Source organism: Mytilus edulis, chromosome 13, assembly GCF_963676685.1.
Source record: "Mytilus edulis chromosome 13, xbMytEdul2.2, whole genome shotgun sequence".
In the NCBI taxonomy this organism is placed as follows: domain Eukaryota; kingdom Metazoa; phylum Mollusca; class Bivalvia; order Mytilida; family Mytilidae; genus Mytilus; species Mytilus edulis.
Genome location: NC_092356.1, coordinates 25,073,936 through 25,100,209, shown reverse-complemented (window position 1 = coordinate 25,100,209; position 26,274 = coordinate 25,073,936). Strand labels below are relative to the sequence as shown.

The window sequence follows — 26,274 nt, the reverse complement described above, 5'->3', positions numbered from 1 at the left end:
CTTGTAAGAGCATCAGTTATGTGCAGAGACTTCTGCTAAAGCTTTATCTTTTATGTCTTTTTATGTAAACAAGATGAAGGAACAACCATGACAACCCTAAAAATATAAATTAAACATTAATGTTTAAATATTTGAAAAAAATAAATAATTGTAATAAAGTTTTATGTAAATTTGTTTTTTTTAGATACAGCTGAAGTGAACCTTAGAATATATTTAGGAAATGAATATGAATGTCCAAGGGGACACAGATTTTTCTGTAGTGGACCTGAGAAAATCATCAAGGTCTCCAGTACAAGCTCTGTCAAGGTAAAAGTATATTTAGAAATGGTGGACAATAAATTTATGAGTTTTATATGATGCCACTGCTTGAGACATTTTGTCCTCTGGGGTACCACCAGCCCAGTTGACAGCACTTTTGAGAATATCATTGTTTTGTTAATTAGGGCCCCGCCACCCGCCGATAGTGATCAGTCTGTCCGTCCGTCCATCCGTCCGTCCGTAACACTTTTGTGTCCGCTCCATATCTAGAGAACCATTATGATTTCATACTTTATACTTTACATGTTTATTAACCACCACCAGAGGGCGTGTCATGATGTATGTACAACTTCCTAGGTCAAAGGTCAAGGTAAAAAAAGTTTGGTTTCAGTTGACAACCCTGTGTTCTGCGGTGAAGATCGTGTCCGCTCTATATCTTGAGAACCGTTATCATTTCAAAGTTTACACTTGACATGTATATAAACCCACACCAGAGGGTGTGTCATAATTTATATGCAACTTCCTAGGTCAAAGGTCAAGGTCAAAAACTTTGGTTTCAGTTGACAACCCCATGTCCTATGGTAAAGATCGTGTCCGCTCTATATCTTGAGAACCGTTATCTTTTCAAAGTTTATACTTGACATGTTTATAAACCAACACCAAAGGGTGTGTCATAATTTATTTACAACTTCCTAGGTCAAAGGTCAAGGTCAAAAACTTTGATTTCAGTTGACAAACCCATGTCCTATGGTAAAGATACAATTTTTTAATGCACATTATTCACAGCGGGGCCCACAGAGATGGCTCCCATCTCAATGATATCTAGTTTTCTGTAAAGTTTTTTAAATGCGACGATGTTGATAGAATCAGCTGAAAACATATAATATTTTTTTTTTTTTTTTACTAATTGTATTATAAGTGATGTATTTGGGACTCAATAAGTGTATGGGAATACCACTTGTCAGTTTTTCTGAAAAATTAACAGTGGTGCCACGTTGTGCACTCCAAGCCTACAAATGTTTGTGCTGAAATATCCTTTGTTTATTGTAAACCACATCTTAATTTTTCAATTGAAATTTCAATGGGCAAAACATTTCCCCCGAAAAACGTAACAAATTTCTAGAAAAATTAGATCTATTCCTATACATGTATTTATAACAATGAAGCAGATAAACAATTTCTGGATATATGTGATTATACTCCAAGAATTATAGATTTAGTAAAAAATACACAATATATTTACTCAAAACAATTTTTACAGTTTGGAAAATACACATTTACATGGCTGTTTAATCATGATACTGACTCTACTCCTTTACTGTTCATAAAATGAGCTGCATTGGATAGAAATCAATCTTATACAAGTGCACATCTATATACATTTAGTACATTGCTAATACTTTGATTGCTTTTTTAACATTGAAATACGAAATAAAAGATGTCTGTTTTGTGGGTTTCTTACATGTATATTGCCTCTATTCATAATTATAAACAGTGACAGACTTTGTTTTCTCTTATATTTGAGTGTGAATTCACATTACTATAAGACGTGTCACAGTACTTTTCTATCCCAAATTCATGTATTTGGTTTTGATGTTATATTTGTTGATTTTGTATAATGCTTAGTCCGTTTCTGTGTATGTTACATTTTAATGTTGTGTCGTTGTTCTCCTCTTATATTTAATGCGTTTCCCTCTGTTTTAGTTTGTTACCCCAATTTTGTTTTTTGTCCATAGATTTACAAGTTTTGAACGGTATACTACTGTTGCCTTCATTTGTATACAGATTTTTTTCAATGTGAAATAAGTTTACAGATGTATTGAAATTCATATGGTTGATTTCTATCCGACTCAGCTCCAATGTTTAATATGATTCGAAACACAATTGTATATTTTGTTTTGTTTTGCAGGATAATGCCAATAAATTAGTCAACTTAGATATGCCTCTCTATTGTGCTTGTCCTCACTGCAGGTATGTAAAGGTCATTGATAATTGGTGTAAAAGTTATTCACATTTTTCTCAAGCCTGTCACATTTATGTTGCATGATAAATTTGTAAACCTAAAATGATTGTTATGAAACTGGGACAGCAGCTTAATATTCTTCAAGATCACGAATAATAACTAAAAAAAAATATATCGTTTTTTCATGAATTAAATTTTTTTAATGGACTTACATTTTACAGTCAACTTTACACTTTTACACTAGCAGCAACAGTAGCATGTGTGATATAGAGTTTAGAGGGACCCTTTATAATTTATTTTTCGAAACATTGGATATATAGACACTTGTTTCTTATTAAAGACTATATGTATATCTCAAGCAGGATTCCCAATAAGGATTTTTACTTGCTTAGTGCCGGGTCACTTTTGGCAATGATATCAATTTCGACAGTGAGAAGAAGAAATGTAATTGCTATATAATTTATGATTTCAGTTGTAAACACAAAATAGACATAAATTTTTCAATAATTTGAAACTTTTAAATTAGATGTATGGTAAGCCACAATACAATTCAATAGATACTTGTATTTTATATTATCATTTATCAGTGTTTTTCAACTCTGTAAAATTGTCCTGATGATGCCGCATTAGCGGCGAAACATGTCGACTCAATAAGTTGTTTTAAGACAACCGCAGCATACTTCGGTATCCATCTTGGTTACTCTACCAGCTTTTCCGTTAGAAGGTGTTGGTTCACTCGTCACAAATTATTTATTTTTCTGTGAACCCCTGCATCCGCACACGATCCACCTTAGCCGTCCTGCGTTGCAGTTACAACCGTCAGCCTCATGTCTACCGACCAGTTCCATTCTACCACCAACCTCACTGAAGAAACAGCCCCTACCTCGAAGAAAAGAAAAACCCGCGACGAAGATATGGAAGATAATACAACCGCACCCGCAACCGCACCCGCTCCTACTACGATAACCATCCAAGAGAAAAACTTAGCCCACTTTAGAACCTTATGGAAATTGAACATTAAATTCATCCGCAGCATACCTAAGTACACAAAGTCAAAGTAATTCGGAATACCAGGCATTTTACTTAAAGAAAAAGGGAAGGAACCAGAACCAGGATGAACCACATAAACCACAAACCTAATTTACAAAGAAAAGCCTGATCCACGGACATTTTATTATCAAAGTTAATTTTTATGAACATATCTACCAAGATTTACAATTCCCAAAATTGCGGCAATCATACACTTCACCCTTTACTACCTCAATGGAAGCAGTACCTCCCTCGGAGCGAAGCCAGTTGAATTGGTACGGGATGGCCAATGGGGTGTTGTCCTATTTGGAAATGAACTGACATTTTATAAACCACTATGAGGACCTCTACACAGACGTGCAAGAATAGCAGCTAACCACATCGTTAATAACTTTATTGACTAACTTTCACTTTTAACTATACTAGATTCTTATTTTAATTTCACTTTCACTTTCTATTTATATATGAACCTCAATCACAGTGACTACGGAACATACCAGTCAAGATAAACATTTGTTTTTATTTCTATTTTTAACTTTTATTCTTGCTACATTATGAACACTATTTTACATTTTCATTTTCACTTTCACTTTTATTCTTTTACGTCATAATTAATACAACCGCATTATATACACTTTATGAACATGTAAACTCTGTAATATTGTCCTGATGATGCCGCATTAGCGGCAAAACATGTCGACTCAATAAAACTATCACCTTGCGGTAACCCAGATGTTGTTGTCTCTACATATTATATTTCCATGAGGTTTTAAGACAACCGCAGCATACTTCGGTATCCATCTTGGTTACTCTACCAGCTTTTCCGTTAGAAGGTGTTGGTTCACTCGTCACAAACAAAGTGTTTTTCATGATTTATCTAAATCAGAAATTTAAAGGCCATCCAAATTATTCCTTTTATGATGTATGGGCCTCTTTGCTCTGTGTTCAAAGAAGTTCATATACAGTATCAATAATCTGTCAACACTGAGATTGTGAATTCAAACCTAGCATGTGGCAGTTGTATTGAACTTTGCTAGTAATTGACTGGGATCACCCATTTTTCTGCCAAATGTCAGTGGTTCTCTAGATCTCTCGGCTTTTCAGCTTGGTTCACACTGTATGAAATTGAGAATGGAAATGGGGAATGTGTCAAAGAGACAACAACCCGACCATAGAAAAAAACACAACAGCAGAAGGTCACCAATAGGTCTTCAATGTAGCGAGAAATTCCCGCACCGGGAGGCGTCCTTCAGCTGGCCCCTTTATTGGGTCTTTTAACTGAAAGTCTTTCCAGCTTCGTTCACACTGTATAGCTGAAAGTCTTTCCAGCTTCGTTCACACTGTATAGCTGATAGTCTTTCCAGCTTCGTTCGCACTGTATAGCTGAAAGTCTTTCCAGCTTCGTTCACACTGTATAGCTGAAAGTCTTTTCAGCTTCGTTCACACTGTATAGCTGAAAGTCTTTCCAGCTTCGTTCACACTGTATAGTTGAAAGTCTTTCCAGCTTTGTTTACACTGTATATCTGAAAGTCTTTCCAGCTTCGTTCACACTGTATATCTGAAAGTGGCATTAAACACCAACAATCTATCAATCAATTTTATGTTATTATTACTTTTTAGATCATCTAAAGGATTCCTTGGTCAGTTAATGAGACTGTATGTAGTAACACCGGAGGGACCAGTCAGGATAACAGTCAACCCTATCATACAGCCTGCACCATCACCATGTCCTCTGTTCAACCTTGGTACAACTGATGTTGTAGAATTAAGTGCTAGTGCATTGTGGGTTATTAGATTACCGTATCCTTTTTGACTATACCTAGCAATTTATATTCATAACCAAAATGACCAGGATTTGTATGCTTACTTAAAGTGTTGGATATCTACAGTTTAAACTCTAGATGCAACTGAAGTAATTTATTTAAAATTAAGGTTAATAAAGGATGATGACCATAAATTGTGTTCACAGCCGTGTCCAATGCATCTAAATGAATTTTTTATACAAATATTTTGGTGTAAATGTCAGAGGCGGATTTAAGTGGGGGGGGGGGGGGTTGACATGGGGCCCGGGCCCCCCTTTTGAGAAAAATATTTGGTTGCTTATATTGGTAATCACTGAAGCGTGACGAGATTGGCCCCCTCTTAGGCAGCCAGTGGGCCCCCACTTATGAAAATTTCTGGATCCGCCACTGAATGTCTACTGACAAAAAAAACAAATTTAGACACACACAAAAAGTTTTGTGTTCTGAAGACAATATACCTTTGTATAGTTAGGGACTAGGTAGACTTGAAGAACATGTATGGTATTAAAATGTTAAATTGCAGAAAAATTTGGCTTTATAATTAATATTCTTATTGACCCATACTCATTAGAATATGATCCTTTCAAAAATGTCATAAAAAATGAAAGCTAAATATCTCTCAATCATGTCCGTTATTCTGAATATGCATGAAATATTTGCTACTGGACATTAATCTAGCAAAAAATTATCAACATCACAGACGGTTCAAGATATAAAAGCAGTTTATAATCTCAATTTACATTTCTTAACTTTTGTAAGACATATATATCTAGGAGACCAAGGAGCTTACCTGATGCCGACAGAATCCCAACACTTGTCACAATGTAGGATGATGAAGGGAGTGTTTGGATATAGAGACGCCACACAAGAATCGTAACAAACCATGCAGTATAAATTAAAATGTACTATCTTACTTTCTCTCTCAAGTGAAAATTGATACGAAAAGTTTATGAATATAACTTGAAAGGCCTTATCAGGCTTACAAAATGTTGCTTTGTTGTTATAAAGATTGTTGAAGGAAAAGATTTTATAAATGTTATATACATGTACCATACGTTTTGTACTTGTCATTTTTCTAGCCTGGGTATAAAGTGTATTAGAATTTGTCCAATCTATCTTTGTATATTGATGTCACACAAGAGTTGTAACATACTATGCAGTGAAAATTAAAATGAACTATCTTACTTTTTATAATAAGTGAAAATTGATATATATATATACTGAAAGTTTATATATATAACTCGAAAGGTGTAATTAATGATTGAATAAGGCCTATAAATGTTGTTTGTAGTTATAAAGACTCTTTAAGGAAAAGATTTTATAAATGTTATACAATTTCAAAGGAGATAAATAGAAAAATATGTTGAGTTTGAAAATGACGTTAAATCCAGTTCTGTAGGAGGCTTTAATGCCTGTAACCATGGTAACTTACCATGGAATAGGTATCAGTAACCATAATGACTAAATTCATAAATTTTTGCAATGTTTTGCCCACATTGCAATAGACGTATTTAGAATTTTGGTCTTTAGCTGTATTTTGCCTCCGAATGACCTTATATCACCTCTGAATAACCTTTTGACGTCAAGCAACAATCACTTTTTAGTTGTGACATCAAATGTTTTGAATTATGATGTCAAAGTTTACGGGAACCTGTGTGAATTTATGTAATGGCGGACAAATTTGCATACAAGTGTAAATACGTCTATGGAGTATGTTTCACAAACATAAAACTTGCAATTTCAAATTTGATTTCATTTTTTGCATGCAGCTTTTCTTAAAATCTCAATAATCCCTATCGTGTTTGTGCATTGAACAAATATCACAATTAAAGAGGCAAAAAAATGTTGAATTTGCAGTATAAATCCGGTTAGTTTTCTTTGTGTTATCTTTGAGATCATGTTTACTTGTTGCATAAATACCCAAAGTTTGAATGCAGGGGGTGTACATCTGCTAGTATTTTTGTCATTAACTGTGCCCAATAATCAAAACTGTTTAACATATATAATGTTCAGCTTTAACTTTGTTAGGTTATACTGTATAAAGTAATTATAGACCTGTCAATCCATCTACATCCCATTCGTTGTTCTGGTAAATGTAATGCAAACAAAGATAATTTTCACCAGCATCTACACATGACAACATGTTTATCAGTTTTTTTTACTTATTGCTTTATTAGTCAAGAGTTGTAAAACTATTTGATCCTTTTTCTAACAAAAAAAAATGACGATAATTACAGGTTGGTCTCTACCAATACATGCAATAGCATACAATGAATAATAAGGTTTTTAATTTTGAAGACTTTTACTTTTTTTTTTTGGAAATATGAAACTCAGTTTGTGGAAAAATACTTTTCATATGTTTACATAATTCTAAAATAGCAAAAGAAAATTTGAGAAAAAGATAAAGGAAGAAACCAAGTGAGAAATTTCATTTTTTTTGGTAAAGTTTTAAGAGGAAATCTTCAAATGCACAGTATTGCGCGATTGATTTTTAAGATATTTGACATTTATTTTGTGTCAGAAACCTAAAGTATTTCTAAAATGTGATCACAATCCAAATTCAGACAGTATCAAGCTTGAAGAGAGTGTTCAAATTTGTCTTGACTGTTCAGGGTTCGACCTCTACGGTTGTATCATGTTGCGCTTAGCAAAGCATTTTATTCCCATATGTTTAAGGATTTTCATGAAATAATATATCATACCAGTATTCCTCCCTACCCATTAAACATGAATATTCGATATTTTGGTTCATTTTTTGTACATTCTTTAATTATCTTTTATATTTTAGAGTTTAATTGTGTCAAGATTTTAAAATTTACATGGTCATTGTTTTATGCTGTAGTATTGTTGTGTATATACACCCATTGTTAGCAAAGATGTGGCCATGGGATCAAAGCCGTTTTGTTTTATCTTTATTAAAGGACCATTAATGTACTGTAATCCAACTTATTTTTCGCGAGTGATTTATTTTCGCGACTTTCGCGAGGAAAAAAATAACGCAAATATTAATCGTCGCGAATATGAAATACTTGGATAATTCCCTATTGAATTTCAGAAAATTGCGAAATTAAATAGCCGCGAAGTGGTCCAGGAAGGGTAAAAAGCGAAAGTAAGTATCCGCGAAAATAAGTTGGTTTACAGTAATTTGAAAACATCTTGTACTGATTTATTTTGATACATGATATAGAAATGCCGGACCAAACTCATTAGCAACCAACAATCTATTACTTGTTTTGTCGTAATGAATGGCATGCGGTGCTTTCATGCCATCGTCTGGTCCAAGTAATTGTTTCAAATGCAACCCATCTGATGAAATAACTACAACATTGTTTGAGCCACTTCCTGCTACATAAACGTTTGAATCTGAATCCAAGCATAGACTACGAGGTTCCTTTAGAACGGCATCCTTGAAGGACCATATTACCTTCCCTTTGATCTCATAACATGTAACAGAATGGTGAATGTTATCAGAATGATAAAAATAATGGTCATCGGAGCCAAGATAACTGAAAGTTGTAGATTTAGTTTTGAAAGGAAGAGTTGATGCTGTTACATCTGTGTTGTTGGCAATGTTAAACATCTTTATTGAGTCATGCATGCAACTTATAATGGATTCATTTTTATTGTAGGTCGCTCCATATATCCAATTTTGGTTTCCAACATTTATTACTTTTTTCACTTGCAATGTTGCTACATCAACTATGTGAATTTTAAAATCGTAACCACCACCGGTAACAGCAACGGTTTCGGAATCAATGAATAAGGTATTGAAGGCATGTGAATTTTTCAGCTCTATTTCTTTCAAATATTTCCCTTTTCCATCATACTGCAATAAACATCCTGTGGACAACCTGGATTTTAAATTTGAGAACATAACATATTTGCCGACAAGACAGGATGTTATCGTTGTAAAGGCACTGACATCTATCTTACATATCAGTTTAGTGTTAATATTGTCAATACTATGCATATATGTCGGCGAAGATAGTATCTGAGCTGATTTGTCACTTTCCAAACTGAATCGGACACACGCGTCAGAAGTTATTGGTGTGAGCACACCGAATGAACGAACTCCTGTCATGATACCATTCAACTCTTCACTAATGGAGCATTCAAGGTTGATAAAACGTAAACTTTCATCGTTTTGCAATGATCGGACGAATTTCTCTTGACTTATTACAGGTTGTAGAAGTTTTGTTGTTCCCATAAACACTTGTATATTAGATCCGTACTTTTTCATTGCATCTACATCTATTCTGAGTTGTATAGTTTTGTACTTGTTAGCTTCTAATTTTTCAATAACTGAAATGACGTCTTGTTTCTTTTCACGTTCAATAACTGAAAGTTCATTCATTGTTGTGGCTTCAAGGTCGTCTAAGTGCTTGTTGATTTCAGCCCTTTTATCCTTAATTTGTGTTCTGATAGCCTGTTTCTGTTTTTCGAATTTCTCAAGATTATTTTTTCTATCAACGATCGCAGTTTGAATATTCTTTTCAACATCTTTTAATGTTTGTTCGTATTCGTTAATAGTCGCGGAAGATTTCGAAAATTCAACAAAATCTTCTAAAACTTTTGATCCTTTACAGTCGCTATGAGTTGTAGTAATGCATCTTTTGCAGCACAACTCGTTATGCACTGGACAGAAAAATTCAAACCTATCACCATGTACGTCACAATGTTGCTTGATCTCTCTAATAAAAGGAGGCAACTTGTTATACTCATCTATCAAGATAACTTGGTGACTTTTTGACGCCTTTGCTAGATTGTGATGATCTTTACAATCAGTACATAATGCTTCTTCACAGACAGGACAATATTCCTCTGCCGCCTTAGATATATGTCTGTTCTGACAAATGTCACAATATGTACCTGAACTAGACGCCATTCTAGAAAGGTCTAAGTGACTTCTGATATTTACAGTCAATATTGATACTTAACTTTCTGACATGAACATTGAAAGATGGAAGAGTGCTGCATTATGAACCGCATCTTTCATTGAATATCCCCACTCATATACCGGTATATTTTGTAGTTTACAAAATGAAAGTTTCTATTGGTTGAAATTGGTTTCATATGGGAGAACATGTGTTCATTTGGTCGTTTTCATAGATGTCTGGAGAGGTATCATATTCATAAAACCTGTAAATATATATAATGTATTTTAATACTGTTTTAACACATTAGTTATATGTTAGATATAGACGAAATCAAGATGTTATTGCTATCTGTGTACAATAAATACCTTTTCTTTTTCAGTGGCGGTGTCCCTAAAACGTATTGTGTAACTGTAACAGCTCATAAAATGAAGCACATGTTGCATTCATTTGATTATGTATAATATTGACCTTTACGACATTCCGTTGTTGTTCATTTTTTTAGCAACGCCACATCGTTAGGTATTTAATATAATTGCAGAAGCTGAATAAGTATATATACCTAAAACTTATTTTTATAATCATGACAATGCAGGCAAACATTCCAACCTCAATCCCAACACACACTATATAAAATAGTGATGGGCAACACCAGTACTATATATTTTTTATGTCCTCCGTTCAGAAGTGGAGAATCTTAGTGGAATATATTTTACTAATTTGACCTTTCAGACCAATGTTATTTCAGAAAAAAAATTTTTTTCTTATAGGCAACCCCAATACGAGGAATCAGTTCTTATTGGCGGAGGAAGCATTGTAGAGAGTCCCGACCATTGAATGGCAATCCTTAAAATATACGAATGAAAAGACAGCAACGCGAGCGTAATACTATGTAAACAAAATCTCAGAAAAGATTAAACTGGCACATACCAATACCAAAATTATTTATTAGCGGAACATGTGTCTTATAATATTAAACAATATGTCAATAAGCGGTGGTAATTACATGTAATTCACCAGGCCCTTTGGACCTATAAGTCACTTTGAACATGTTTTCTAGTACGTATAAAAAGAATTATCATTGAACAGTGGACAAAATTAGAATTCAGGTTTGATTGTTCCTATACAAAAAGTTAATTGCATTGTTAAAACATTAAGCAGTTTATCAAGGATACTTACAGATGAATACTTTAAATTGTTCATATTTAAAGATGTCTTCAAATGAGTGTTCTATATTCAGTTGAAGTTGAATTTTTAGATCTCGGTAAAAATTACAGTCCATCAGAAAGAGGCGTTCATTTTCGTTTTTGATGTGTTTTGTCATTTGATTTGGCCATGTGATTATGGACTTTCCGATTGGATTTCCTCTGAGTTCAGTATTTTTGTGATTTTACTTTTTTTTCAACACATTTTGTAACGAACCGTCCTGTTTCGATTCTCAAAGGAAGTGTGCCAAAACCAAATTGTGCCAGTATAGACCGTTCAGCACGAATGAGATACAGTTCAACATTTTGTTCACATTAGTATCCTGATTTGAATGTTTTATAATTATGTCCACAATTTTGAAAATCCAAGCGTAATACTTTTTTAACAAAAATCACAGAAAAGTTGAAAATGGCATATATCTTGACGGAAATATGAGATAGTTCATTGAACTAGAGGCTCTTAAGAGCCTGTGTCGCTCACCTTGGTCTATGTGCATATTAAACCATTTACAAAAAAATGAAAATAAGACAATTACAATGAATTAGTTCTAAAAAGATAAATAACAAGTAGGGGTTTAAATAAGAAACTAGAACATGGCAGGAGCAACAAGATGCTGCCCTTAGAACAATAATACAACATTTAACCCGCAAATGCTGAATTTCCTTTTTTTAAATGTTTTGATTTTCTGTGTAACGGTTTTAGTCTGTATTTGTCCCGCTTTTTTTCTTTTGTCTAATATTATCTACTTGTTGATCCCGAATAACATACGTGTCACGTGTTATATACCTCTATTTGGTATTTCTGGTTACCGGAAATGTAGGACATAATTTATACTGTTTATTGTATTTTACGGGACTGTATACCTTTTTTTATGTTTGTCGGCGGCGAACAGTTAGTGTCGTCTGTCACCCATGTGTTTGATAAAATGGCTGTGGAATAAAATTTAGATATCGATATTCAAAAGCGTGACTTCAATCTCATTAGTCCCCCAAGACAACAAAAAGGATTGAGGCCCACGACATGGTGGAGGACCATGTGTTTGATAAAATGGCTGTGGAATAAAATTTAGATATCGATATTCAAAAGCGTGACTTCAATCTCATTAGTCCCCCCAAGACAACAAAAAGGATTGAGGCCCACGACACACGTTACTCTAGAATTTTTAAAGGAATTCTGCATAGATGGATATAAAATGTATTTATACACACGAAACTATAATCATATGAAAGGTCAAGAACATATCTTTAAAAAGATTCATATTGTTTGCTCTGAAAGGTTATTTACTTCCGCATTTATCAAACGTACATTTCTGTGCTTTATTGATTGTTACTATTTTTATATCGAGTATGAATTTATGCAACTTTGAAATTAACATTATTAATGTTATGATATCTGTACTGTAAACACATTCCTAACATGCCAAAAATTGTTCCTGAACATTTTAATATATTTATATTAATAATATGTATTTTACCTACCCATAACTGCTAAGTTAATATGGCGGACCTTCAAGGTTAGCAACACCTTTGCATGACGTCATATGTCCCACTTATGAAAATTAAAATAGATAAAATGATTTCCAGAAAATAATATTTAAACAGGCAGTTACTTTTTTACTGTAGATAATACATACTGTATGACATAATTTTTTGATTTCACCATAAACAAGGTGTACAATGCATAGGAAAGGCTATAAAATATCACAAACAAAAGTTTACTTTTAAAGGTAAAACTAGTAATGCAATTAAAACGCATAAATATCTAGGCTGTTTCTTTAATAAACATTTGTCGAAAAAAAGCCATTCAAGTTGATCACTTTTAAAGCAGTTTTTTTATATTTTCACCAGTAATATTAAAACAGAATTAGATAGTTAATGGCAATGAGAGAATCACGTGTATGATTAATCTTGTACCTGAATATTCAAGTTAATCAGCCGTTGATAATACTCATAATAAATATCATCTTTCCAAAATAGTATATTTATTCATCGAGTTAGATACTCATTATGGTAACAGTACATTTATATATTCTGGAACCTTGTTGTGGAATTCCTTAAATTGTTTTTGACTTTGAAGGAAAATGTCAAACATATCTCTATAATATACATGACGTAGTGAACTTTTTAGGAGAAAATATCATAAATATACTTATTTATTTAAGTAAATGGTAATTGTATACCGGTATTATATATGTGCTCTTTATATGGTTTTTGTCGAGCCTGCCATTTTTGCTGCAGAAAGCTCGACATAGGGATAGTGATCCGGCGGCGGCGGCGTTAGCTAACCTTTTAAAAGCTTTATATTTTAGAAGGTGGAAGACCTGGATGCTTCATACTTTGTATATAGATGCCTCATGTTACGAAGTTTCCGTCAGTCACATGTCAAATGTCCTTGACCTCATTTTCATGGTTCAGTGACCACTTGAAAAAAAAGTTCAGATTTTTTGTAATGTTGAATTCTCTCTTATTATAAGTAATAGGATAATTATATTTAATATGTGCGTACCTTGCAAGGTCCTTTTGCCCGTCAGACAGTTTTCACTTGACCTCGACCTCATTTCATGGATCAGTGAACAAGGTTAAGTTTTGGTGGTCAAGTCCATATCTCAGATACTATAAGCAATAAGGCTAGTATATTCGGTGTATTGAAGGACTGTAAGGTGTACATGTCCAACTGTCAGGTGTCATCTGACCTTGACCTCATTTTCATGGTTCAGTGGTTATAGTTAAATTTTTATGTTTTGGTCTGTTTTTCTCATACTTTTTGCAATAGATCTACTATATTTGTTGTATGGAATGATTGTAAGGTGTACATGTCTAGCGAGCAGATGTCATCTGACCTTGACCTCATTTTCATGGTTGAGTGGTCAAAGTTAAGTTTTTTAGGTTTGGTCTTTTTATCTAATACTATATGCCATAGGTCAACTATATTTGGTGTACGGAAATATTTTATGATATATATGTCAGCCGCGCAGGTTTTATTTGACCTCGACCTCATTTTCACGGTTCATTGCTCAGTGTTAAGTTTTTGTGTTTTGGTCTATTTTTCTTAAACTATAAGTAATAGGTCAACTATATTTGTTGTATGGAAGCATTGTTAGCTGTACATATCTGCCTGGCATGATTCATCTGACCTTGACCTCATTTTCATGGTTCATTGGTCTTTGTTTAGTTATCTTGGTTAATGTTAAGTTTATGTGACAGTTTTTAATAAAGCTTTATATTTTAATAGGACTATCATCATAATATCAATGAGTAGTAAATAAGGCGAGACATTTCAGCGTGTGCACTTCGTGTTAATTTTAGTTCTTATATATATGTCGGAGTTAATTATGACGTGCACTATCACTAAACAAGTTTACATTTTTGTTTAGAGGCCAGCTGAAGCACGCCTCCGGGTGCGGGATTTTCTCGCTGCATTGGAGACCCATTGCCGGCCTTCGGCTGTTATCTGCTCTTTGGTCGGGTTGTTGTCTCGTTGACACATTCCTCATTTCCATTTTCACTTTTGCCGTGTATGCAGTGTGCCACGGTTTTGTTTATATCAAAGCAGTTCTTGTATTTTATAATCCTGTGAGAAACATTGTCCATTGCTTCCATTTTCCATAAATGTTTTTTTTTTTCTAATCCAACTTAGGTAATTGCATGAATTAAATAGAGGTTGTGGTAATGTGAAAAAATCCTGCTGCATTGCTTGAGATAACACATCGAGATTCTGAACTACCAATACTCTCTCATGTATTGTGTTTTCATTTGTTACAGAACTGGGTCGTTATAGCTGCTGGTGAACTATAAGTCACTAATTACAAGTGTATCATCAGCTCAGTAGTAAGTTTTTTTATACTGACATGTTTTATAACAAAATGTTAAGAAATTGTTCGTTGTTGATTTAGAAACTTTTAAGAAACTAAGGTTTCAACTCCTTCAGATAAACCCTTAGATAGATTTGGCTTTAATGTATTCTAGATCATTTTTGGTCATTTAGCCCTTCAAATGTTTCGGTTTTAATAATCACTGGTTTTCAAATATTCGGCTTACAGCTTTCCTGATAAAGGGAAATCCAGGAAAGTGCTTCGGACGTACTTCATTTATAAAGTGTTGTTTTCATTACGTTGAAGATATGCTTATTCGATCAATTTTTTTCTCAAGCTTTACACGACCAATGATAAAATCTCCTCAATCACACATACAAGATTTGATCAATCGAGTCAAATGCAGTTAACATCAGTGATTCGTATGAATGGTTGGTACACTCTGTTTTGAGCATTCTTGTGTTTAAAAAAAATGTTCATTGTGACCACTGACACATATTCTCGTTTATATTTGATACGTTTCCCTCAGTTTTAGTTTGTAACCCGGATTTGTTTTTTTTTCTCGATGGATTTATGAATTTCGAACAGCGGTATACTACTGTTGCCATTATTTTCCTAGTAAATGAAAAGTTAAACCCCAAAAATACTGAACTCCGAGGAAAATTCAAAATGGAATGTTCCTAATCAAATGGCAGAATCAAATGATAATGCACATCAAACGAATGGACAACATATTTCTGACTTGGTACAGGCATTTTCAAATGTAGAAAATGCCTGTGCTAAGGAATATTTCTGCTCGAAGGCACCCATAGTAATTACATGGTCCATTTTAGTCACAAATACAACCTTTTGTTTGAAACGTGGTATTTTATTTATGTATGTGGTCTTGTTATTAACAGAAATGCACAGTAAACCTCCCACTAACACCATACTCCATTACACTACTCACAATACACCATTACACCATACACCCTGTGCCATTACACCTTACACAATATTCCTTTGCACCATACACTTTATACCTTTGCACCATACACCTTACACATTACACCATAATGTAATTTAATTTCAAAGAAAACGTGCGACTACATTTTTTTAAATTTATTTAAAAAAAAAGGATTATGATCACAATATTGTAAATAAATGTATAAAGTTAAAACAAATAGTTCAATATTTTGCATAGTTTTAAATGTCGTACACCATTCCCGATCGCACGTTACACCATTACACCATACCCCTTACACCATAGCACCATACAGCTGCTACCATTGCACTAAATGCCATACACCATTACACCATACACGTTTTATGAGAATTGTACACCATCCAAGGGATATATATACTTGACATGAAGTTCAAATATTGTATGTTATCATATATTGGTTTATTAGAAAAACCGAGATGGTTTGATTCGTATTCCAGTTGTGACGTATATGACGTGGATCTATTCTTATACATCCCGTCATTGTGTTACAGTACTATGGTAAATTTGTGTATTATTGTCTTTACTTTTTGTTAATATGCTTGGTCTAAAATGTATATACAATTTTGTGCTTCTTTGTTACATATTGTTTGTTTTTTTATAACACAATGTTCACTGCTGTGAAGGTGAAGGGTTTCGCTAGCTTAAACACTAGGTTTAATCCACCATTTTCTCAATAAGAAAATACGTGTGCCAAATCAGGAATATTACAGTTGTTATCCATTCGTTTGGTTTTCTTTTTAGCTTTTAAAAGGGACATTCTTTTTTAATTTTCCTCGGAGTTCAGTATTTTTGTGATTTTACTTTTTTTTGTATATTACATTATGTAAACAGGGTCGGACAATATAACATTTTATTGAGAAACATGACGGAAATGATATTATACAAATATAGCCTATGTATGAGGTCGATACAAGGATATATTGACATGAAAGAAGTATATTGACTGATATCTTTGGGTCGATATATCCTTTATAGACCTCATACAAAGGCTATATTTGTTATATTATTAACTTCAGACAATATTTACATCAAAATCGTCATTTGATTTTGTTTGAATTTAATAGATATCATATTGTCTCCTTGACAATAACAACATATTAGTTGTTATTTCATTTACTTTTTTTTGTTTTTGTTTGACAACTTATGTATTTGAAGATTGTTTCGTCAAATAATCGATCACAGATACATGTACCATCGAAAATATCGTTTAACATGTGACTTTCCCTAAAGGAATCAAGTTTGTTAAAATATGCGAATTAATAATATTATATTTTATACGATGTACATTTTTTTTATCCTGCAATCAAAACTGACCCTTAAACGTTGAGCGAACAATTTAGATTTTTTGATAATATAATTTTGGGTAGGTTGACGAAATAATAACGATTGACATACTTGGGTAGGATTGCTATGGATGATTCCGACAACAAAAGTGGGCGTGTTATACACCATTGTGAAGATAAATCAATTTAGATTTACGAAATAACAAGTTGTAGTGGGGTTGACAGCCGAGAAATCGGCATATAAAGGAATTTCGTCACCGCCTGACATTTTTCTAAATCACGAGTTAAGTACCTTGTGTTATATAAAGGTGTACAGGAAAAAAAAGTTCTGAGACGAGTTCCTGTGTTTCTAATGAATAAATACTTGGCATGAGTAAAGTTTTATCCTGTTTAGTACTATAGACATTATTTCACATAACATTTGATTGGATATAAGAAAGTAACCATCACTGGAAGTTAACCAATCAAATGTTCAACTCTTTTTTTACCTGTGTTCAAGCTTTAGTAACAATGTAACATCAAGTTTCCAAAATATTCTATAGAAACCCAAAATAATAGTGCTTTGAAACACCCAAGATACAAATGTATATGTTTATGACCAAAAAGTTTGTTACTGCAATGAAATGTAGGATTCATTATCTACAACTGTCAAATTGGAGTGAATATTTTTGTAGTCCCTTTTTCGTATGCAACCGGATGTAACGTACTATGACTTGGTGGTATTACACCTTATAAATGTACCAGTTTTCTGACAGTTAACATTACATTCAGTCTGTGGTAATTTTTTTCAAATTTTAATAACTTTCTTGAACTATCCTGGATTTGTAACAAACTTTGACAGAAGCTTGTTTATGATCAAAAACTAGTATCTAGAAGGACAATTTGTAAAACTTTATTTCCTGTTTTTTGTATATTACATATAAATGGACTTAGTTTTTCTTTCAGTTAACATAATAAACAGTCTGCACTTAAAGCTTTTAAACTATTTATGAATTTCATAAATCATCATGTTTTTTTTTTAAACTTCAACAGAAGCTTCGTATAATCAAATGTTTGTAACCAGAGGAAATTTTTTAATATTTTTCCTCTTTTTTTTTTTAAAGCAAAAGAAGTCGAGATACTTGGTTTCGCGAAACTCTAACACATTTCTATTTATGAAAAATCGACTCAGAACGTGAAACGGATCCCTACACGTACTTTCATATATATACATGATATATCAATTCAATTCTAGTTCGGAAAAGATTGAATCAGGATAACTGGTGACATTATTTGTACCAATATATTGGTGTACTACTATTTGTACAATAGTTGACTGATTGCATCAAAATAAATTGTAAGTGTTAACATAATCGATCACAATTTAAATTAGTATACTTCACGTTAAAATGCCATACTTTGATTGGCTAATACGAGGGTGATAATTTACTCTATCACATGGCTGAGTGGGTGACAATTTTTTGGAGTGTTGCCCTGTCGGCTAGACCAATCAAAAATAGGTAATTTAAAGGACAATGAATTGAATTTACATCGAGTTATTAAAGACAATGCCTAAATTTTACGTTTTGGCTCGGATTCTATTATCTGACTTTCAAATAAAAAAAAATAAAACATCTTATACTGCACTCATTCTATTTGAGCAGTCAAAATGCGCTGACTGTATATTTCTATGTCATATACAGTCACTAACCGGGTATTACTTTTCCTCGTGAATATTTGAAAAGTAGAGCCAGAACTATATTCAAATATTCATGACGAACTCTTCAACATGTCCTTGTTTTCAATGTACTATACAACGAAGCGTGGAACGACTCAAACTTATTTCTTTTACAATTGTTGGAAAAACATATTTCACTATATATTTTTTTTAAACCGATAAATCATTATGTGTAATACTTATTGTTGATATTCAATTCCATACTGAAACGATTTCGTTTACCATCGATTTATTTCACATGTGATGTACATTTCATTATGTTCTTTGTGATGTATATTTCTCCGCCAGATATGAGGCATTTTAAATTGTGATGTTCCCAAAAAATATAAATCAATTAAATAACAACAATTCAATAACAACAATTGAAAATATTTTTTTTCCCAGATAGCCGATCTTTTTTCCCGTTTCGGGCCGAATCCTTTTATCGTTGATATGTCAAGTCAATGCATCATTGTTGTTTATTTACTTCTGTTGATTTTTCTAATACACGTTACGTTGTTAAGTACGTGATTACATAGAAAATATTTTTAGATAAAATTCATTTGTAAAAGACAATAATGATGGAACATTCAGTATAATAAATTAAATAACACATAGCTGAGAGGATGATAGAGCAGATTGGTACCCCTCGCTTTGCCGCGGTTGACAATGTTTTCTCGGGGTACCAATCTGCTCTATCACCCTCTCAGCTATGTGTTATTTATATACTGACCAATTAGAATAAATGTATTCTGTCTTCATAATTATGGTAGTCTGAAAATGTTGCCTACACCTGGAACATATATAATCATAACTGTTGCATGAAAAAAAGATAAAAAAGAGTCCGAAAATAAATCCGTTCAATTCAATGTTGCAAGAAAAAAGCCTTTTTGTTGACGCGTGTGTTTGCTCCTTATATTATAAAATATTTATGCTGAGGAGAAAACACTCAACAGATCTGATCCCACCTATAGAGGCACTGTGACAGTGATAACCGTACACATATATGAGCATTCTACAAACGGTCTCAAAAGTGTTGAATTCATACTGTTCATTGCTATTATGTTTCGACTATTAAATATGTACTACATGTTACCATACGCAACATTAAACTTTCACTTCAACTGTCTAAATATAAAAAAACAAAATGCTAGGAATAAATGAAAAGTATTTTAATTGCAAAATCGTTCAAATTATATTCGGTCTTGTTTTAGTGCATACAGCTATCATGGCTATATCTTTCTTTCTTTTCTCTCAAACATAACCTTCGGTATTTCGGTATATTTTAAAATAAATACTATATCTTATAATTTGATAAGCTAAACTTGTATAAATTTTCAAATTTGGAAATTATAGTTCAATAAATAAGATGACGTTTGAACACTTCAAGCTGTGTCAGTTCCTGTAGCTATAAATCGATTGTCTTGCCTGTCAGGAAACGACTCAACGCTGGTCTTTTTTTTTTAAAGCACTTTATATTTGAATTTGAATATATATGTTCTTTGTTGTTTTAACTAGACACTTGGTATAATAATGCCGGACCATTTGCATTTGCGACCAGCAATCTATTACTGGATTTATCATAATGAATGGCATGCGGAGCCTTTATGCCATCGTCTGGTCCAAGTAATTGTTTAGAATGCAATCCGTCTGATGAAATGACTACCACATTGTTTGAACCACTTCCTGCTACATAAACGTTTGAATAAGAATCTAGACATATACTACGGGGTTCCCGTAGAACATCCTCTTTGAATGACCATATAATCTTCCCTCTGAGATCATAACATGCGACAGACCCATTTCGGTAATCAGAATGATAAACAAAATAGTCATCGGAGGCAAGATAAGTGGTAATTGTATATTTAGTTTTGAAAGGAAGAGTTGATGTTGTTACGTTTTTGTTGTTGGCAATGTTAAAAATCTGTATTGCGTTGCCATACATGCAACTGATAATGGATTCATTTTTGTAGGTCGCTCCATATATCCAATTTTGTTTTCCAACATCTATTACTAATTTGACTTGCAACGTCGCTACATCAACAATGTAAACTTTAAAGTCACAACCACCGCCTGTAACAGCAATGGTATCCAAATCAATTAACACGATATCAAACGCATATGATTGTTTTAGCTCTATTTCTTTCAAGTGTTTCCCTTGAGTATCATATTGCAATATTTTCCCTCGATATCGATTTGTTGTCGAAAATAAAAGACCTTTACCCAAAACACATGATGTTATAGTATTAGAAGTATTGATATCTATCATACATATCAGTTTAGTGTTTATATTGTCAATGCTTTTCAAATTTGTTGGTGTTGTCAATATCTGAGCTGATTTGTCACTTTCCCAACTGAATCGGACACGTGATTTAGAAGTTATTGGTTTGACCGTACCGAAAGATCGAATCCTTGTGTTTATGTTATTCAACTCTTCACTAATGGAACATTCCAGGTTAACGAAACGTAAACTCTCATCGTCTTGCAATAATCGAACAAATCTCTCTTGACTTGATACGGGTTGTTGAAGTTTTGTTGTTCCCATAAACACTTGTATATTTGATCCGTATTTTTTCATTGCTTCTACATCTTCCCTGAGGTGTATATTTTTGTTCTTGTTTTCTTCTAATTTTTCAATAACTGACTGGACGTTTTGTTTCTTTTCACTTTTAATAGTGAATAATTCTTTCATTATTGTCGCTTCAAGGTTGTCGAAAAGCCGGTTGATTTCAATCCTTTTATTCTTAATTTGTTTACTTATGGCCTGTGTCTGTTTTTCAAATTCCTCAACGTTATTTTTTCTATCGGCAATTGCAGTTTGAATATTCTCTTCAACGTCTTTTAAAGTTTGTTCATATTCATCTATGGCCGCGGAAGATTCAACAAAATCTTCTATAACTTTGCATTCTTTACATTCGTTATGAGTTGTAGTAATACATCGTTTACAGCACAACTCGTTATGCGTTGGACAGAAAAATTCAAACCTATCCCCATGTTTGTCACAGTGTTGTTTGATCTCTCGAATAAAGGCAGGCAACTTGTTATACTCGGCTATCGAGATAACTTGGTGATTTTTTGTTGCCTTTGCTAGGTTGTGATGATCTTTACAATCGGAACAAAGGGCTTCTTCACAAACAGGACAGTATTCCTCCGCCGTTTTAGATATATGTCTGCTCTGACAAATGTCACAATATGTACCTGAACTAGACGCCATTCGAAACAGGTCTTACTGACTTGATATTTTCAGTCAATATCTATATGGAAACATTCTGCAATAAAAATAGAAATACCTTTGACAGTTTATGTTGATTTTTACAATCGGTGCGTAATGCAATTTCCTATAGAGTACAGTTTTCTTTACCTGTGTAAGATATACATATATGCCTTAACAAATATTACAAAACTCCCCCACTTGCGTCAAGACCCTTATACATGGACGACAGTGGCGGATCCAGAACTTTTCCTATGGGGGGGGGGGGGGGGGGGGCTCCAGGCATGCTTCAATGATTTCCTATATAATCAACCAAATTTTTCCCACGAAAGGGGGGGGGGGCGGGCCCCCCAGGGCCCCCTCCCTGGATCCGCCTATGGACGACAACGCTATAGACAATACAGGCAAGGATTGTAACCGAGTAAAAAGAGCAAGAAGTCATCGACCCTATATTTTGGGTTTCCATGTCTCCGGACATGAATCCTCTCGAACATGTATGGGAAGCCATTGGCAGAATTATCAATCGTAAAGATCTACCTTTGCAAAAGCTTTGCGATTTTAGAGGGTCAATTGTTGATGAATGGAACAAATTTTGCACAAATAAAATTCAGAAGGCTTGTACATGTAGGATATGAGACGCCGTGATATTGAACTATACCGGAAGAGAGGTGGTTACACATCATGTTGACACAAATATTGACATTAAATTTGCCAAACATACCAAAGATTATTTGTCGAGACTTTTAATGATATTGGGTAATGAATTGTTTTAAAAAAATAACAGTGAAAGTTAAATTCCGTTTCTAATTTGTGTAATTTTCACTATTTCTCTGAACGCAAAATTCGTATGCATAAAACCTGAATAAAGTGACCAAACTTAAGTTGGTGGTTTGTTTACGGTCTATATTAGCAAAATACGTACATGAATATTTTCTCTTTTTCAAGGATTAACTGATTTTTTTTAAATGGAAAAAAAATGAATGCAATGAAAATAGGTTGTCCGGACAAGTGCTTAACTTTAGGCGGACTATAATAACCAGTGTATGTAAAGTGCGGATCCTAAAATATCATTTTCACTGTATATGCCAGAAATTTTTGATGTAGAATGATAAATAAACAGACGATTTTTTTTTTATTTTCTTCAAAAATGAAGAAAATTAGTTAAAAAGTATATGTTAAGAAACACATAATACTAATAAAACAAAGTAAGAGATGCGAACGGGGTTTTTTTCGCGCCTAAATCCAAATAGCTGTGAAATATATACCAAAATAGGTGAATATTTAGGACATTTCACGAACAGATCGTGCAGGTGTTTTATAACTAACAGGTAAGATGTTGTTGCAGAAAAAATATTCATTTCAACACAATTATTAAAGTTGTATAACCATAGAATAGGTTTTGTCATTGAGTTTCTTCATATTGAACTGAATTCCACTATGATGCTTTCTTTATGCGAGTCATGTTTACTGTCGAATAATGATACTATTCTTTCTTTTTCACTGTAGAGCGATTCATTAGTATTGTATATGCGGCGCATTTTCACTGTATGATATATTTATTTTTTTATCTATTATAAAAAGGATAAAAAGGGATAAAAAACACACTTTTTTAATATATTTATAATGGGCTTAATATGAGTCAGAAAAGAGTAGAATAGTTGGTCGCGTTGGGGTATAAGCATGGCGCGGAATTGTCGATTTTTTTGTAAGCATGACACGTGATAGTCAAATGATTGTGTCGTGAAAACGAGAAATAAAGTATAGCGGGACACGGAAAATTTAAAAAAAAATGAGAACTGCATAGTATAAGCGGGATACGGGAATCTGATAAAGCAGTAAGTGGGACCAGGGATTAGACCCCCCCCCCCCCCAAATGAGACCCCAGAATAAGATATTTGTTTTTATCTTCATCCTATTGTTACAGTCATGCCTCCAATAACAAACGTATCCCATGCATGCATTTTTAAAGACAAAAGACCTTATGGATATTTGGGGTTCTTTGACATGCTGAATCTAACCTTGTATCCAGTTTGGGGATTTTTACCAAGTTACCGAAATAGCCCACATAGAGGTCCCAAGGGTCTAAGATCATCAAACATGAATTGTAGCATGCATGTTGTGTACAATTACCCAAATGTGCATTGTTTGACCTCTGTGGTAGTATCCACTCGCGGATCTAGAAATTTTTATAAGTAGGGCTCAATGACTACCTAAGAGGGGGCCCGCTCCAGCGAATCCATATAAAAGTAACCAAATGTTTTCCAAAAAAGGGGGCAACCCCCTATCCCCCTAAATCCTCCTCTGGTATCGAGCTGTTCATTACGGATAATTTTTTTTTTTTGTATCAAGGGTGTTCTACTTCACGTACCAATGTACCAATGCAAACAAAAAAGTTCGCCCACACCTTACATTTCATGTTTTAATGACTGTGGATAATTTATGTCACATACCGTTTCACCTTATACAGTTAAAATCATGCAACCAACAATCGAGTCAAGAACATTTGTTCTACCAAAACAGTCTTTTTTTCAGAATATGGAAATTGAAGCAGTTGAGGGTACAACTGGGGAAAGTTAATCTTTTATAAGCTTTTCTGTCACCATTGCGTTTCAAGATGCATATTTCTCTGTTCGCAAGTGTATTTATTGCGTGGAAGATAACGTCCTCAAATGTACTCGTCTCTATTTTACACAGACTGCACTGAAACTCCGCAATATCAATATTTGACTTCAAAAAAATACAGAAATATCTTTTAATTTTTTTTTTTAATCAAGGAAAAACGTAATTTGAAGAATACAATATGACATTTTGAGAGGCGATTTTGTTACAAGTTTGAAAAGCTATATATTTGATAAAGAATGAATGAGGAGTTTGTATTTCAATTTGAAAATACATTTATCATAAATTCTAAAGTCATCAACTAAGTTTTTTCATTTGTTTCAAGTGCATTTATCACATAATTCTACAATAAAAATTCCTCGCATCTTCGAAAATTCCACATCAGAAATGACTGCACTAACAGTGATAATTCATCGCATCTATAGTTAAAATGGATCGCTTTCAAAAATCGATATGCTATATTATGTTGCTTTTATAACACTTATTTGAACTTTAATGCTATGTTTGTACAATATAAAGACATATCACAATGAAAATATGTAAAAACTTTCCTTCAAATCAATTAATTTGGTATTTTCAAAACGTAAACAAATACAGTTTTCCCATGATCCTTTATTCTACAATAGACATACCCGCATATGACAGTGGAAATGAACTAGCTGGATTCCCACTTTATATACACTGATAATTCATTTATTTAAATCCTTTGAAATAAAAAGTTAAAAGATGCCACACCCTCAGGCCGTAGACTACAGAGAATGTACTAAATATGTGACTGTCTGCGATTAAAGCTCACCACATCAAGCTCCCATTGTATTCATCTGCATATAAATAATATTGCCCTTAACTCGAAGACAGATATTGCACCCTCATTTGCAACACACCGTCGGTTGCTGACTATCAATTATATATATATTTTTTTAAAGTTTAACAATAACATGAATAAGGTGTGAGGGGATTCTGCAATCAGATTTTTTTTTCATCTGCTTGACCAATTGAGGATCATAATATTTTTTAGGAAAATACTATAACAAAACCCCCCAATCCCCCCCCCCCCCCCCCCCCGACAATCAATGCATGATAGGACGTGCCGCTTGAATATGTCGCATGGGAAGGACCCTCCCCCTTTTTTTCTTGAGTAAACGAATCGTATATGAATGAACAATAGCACGGTATAACTTTAATGTAACACGATAGTTAGACTTTAATCCGGCTATGTATACAGTTTATATATGTAAATCTGTATACTTCCGAAACAGTAATTATATGAAAGGTCAAGAAAATATTCAAAAAGATATATGTTATACCATTATACTGAATTGTTTGTTATGAAAACTTTCTTACTTCCGCATTGATCAAACGTTTGGCGTACCTTAATTTCTGTATTTTTAACTATTTCTGTATCAAGCATGAATTTATCTGCAAGTGTATTTCACATTTCTACTTTGCTAACAATTGTTCTTGAACATATTAACATATTAATATATATTTGTACCTACCGTGGCTACCTTTAGTTACTAATCGCTGTTGTTTTAAT

At 33.4% G+C, this 26,274-nt stretch overlaps 3 protein-coding genes across 4 annotated transcripts in view; 1 reads left to right on the top strand and 2 right to left on the bottom strand.

The window, feature by feature from the left end:
* LOC139500009 (nonsense-mediated mRNA decay factor SMG8-like) overlaps positions 1 to 6,386 on the top strand; it is a 31,306-nt gene extending 24,920 nt beyond the window's left edge. The window contains exons 18-22 of one of the 2 annotated variants that reach the window (XR_011658287.1): positions 185 to 306; positions 2,168 to 2,229; positions 4,871 to 5,050; positions 5,812 to 6,019; positions 6,301 to 6,386. Coding sequence is in view for 1 of the 2 variants with exons in the window: in XM_071288701.1 (XP_071144802.1) it covers positions 185 to 306; positions 2,168 to 2,229; positions 4,871 to 5,050; positions 5,812 to 5,929 (482 nt within the window). In the remaining variant the exon portion in view is untranslated. Of the gene's footprint in view, positions 1 to 184; positions 307 to 2,167; positions 2,230 to 4,870; positions 5,051 to 5,811; positions 6,107 to 6,300 lie in introns of those variants that run through there. The other variant, XM_071288701.1, reaches the window with a different exon arrangement.
* Positions 6,387 to 8,202: 1,816 nt separating this feature from the next.
* Positions 8,203 to 12,696, bottom strand: LOC139500008 (uncharacterized). The gene is made up of 2 exons (XM_071288700.1): positions 12,611 to 12,696; positions 8,203 to 10,191 (listed from the first exon to the last, which is right to left on the bottom strand). Exon 2 carries the CDS (start codon positions 9,935 to 9,937, stop codon positions 8,219 to 8,221), a length of 1,719 nt encoding a protein of 572 aa, XP_071144801.1. The 5' UTR covers positions 9,938 to 10,191; positions 12,611 to 12,696; the 3' UTR covers positions 8,203 to 8,218.
* Positions 12,697 to 20,144: 7,448 nt separating this feature from the next.
* On the bottom strand, positions 20,145 to 22,202 carry LOC139500007 (E3 ubiquitin-protein ligase TRIM39-like). The gene has a single exon (XM_071288699.1). It carries the CDS (start codon positions 22,119 to 22,121, stop codon positions 20,418 to 20,420), a length of 1,704 nt encoding a protein of 567 aa, XP_071144800.1. The 5' UTR covers positions 22,122 to 22,202; the 3' UTR covers positions 20,145 to 20,417.
* Positions 22,203 to 26,274: the final 4,072 nt, after the last annotated feature.

Bases quoted from the DNA above. Each gene is read 5' to 3' on its own strand.
- LOC139500008 (XM_071288700.1), bottom strand. From the start codon at position 9,937: ATGGCGTCTAGTTCAGGTACATATTGTGACATTTGTCAGAACAGACAT.
- LOC139500007 (XM_071288699.1), bottom strand. From the start codon at position 22,121: ATGGCGTCTAGTTCAGGTACATATTGTGACATTTGTCAGAGCAGACAT.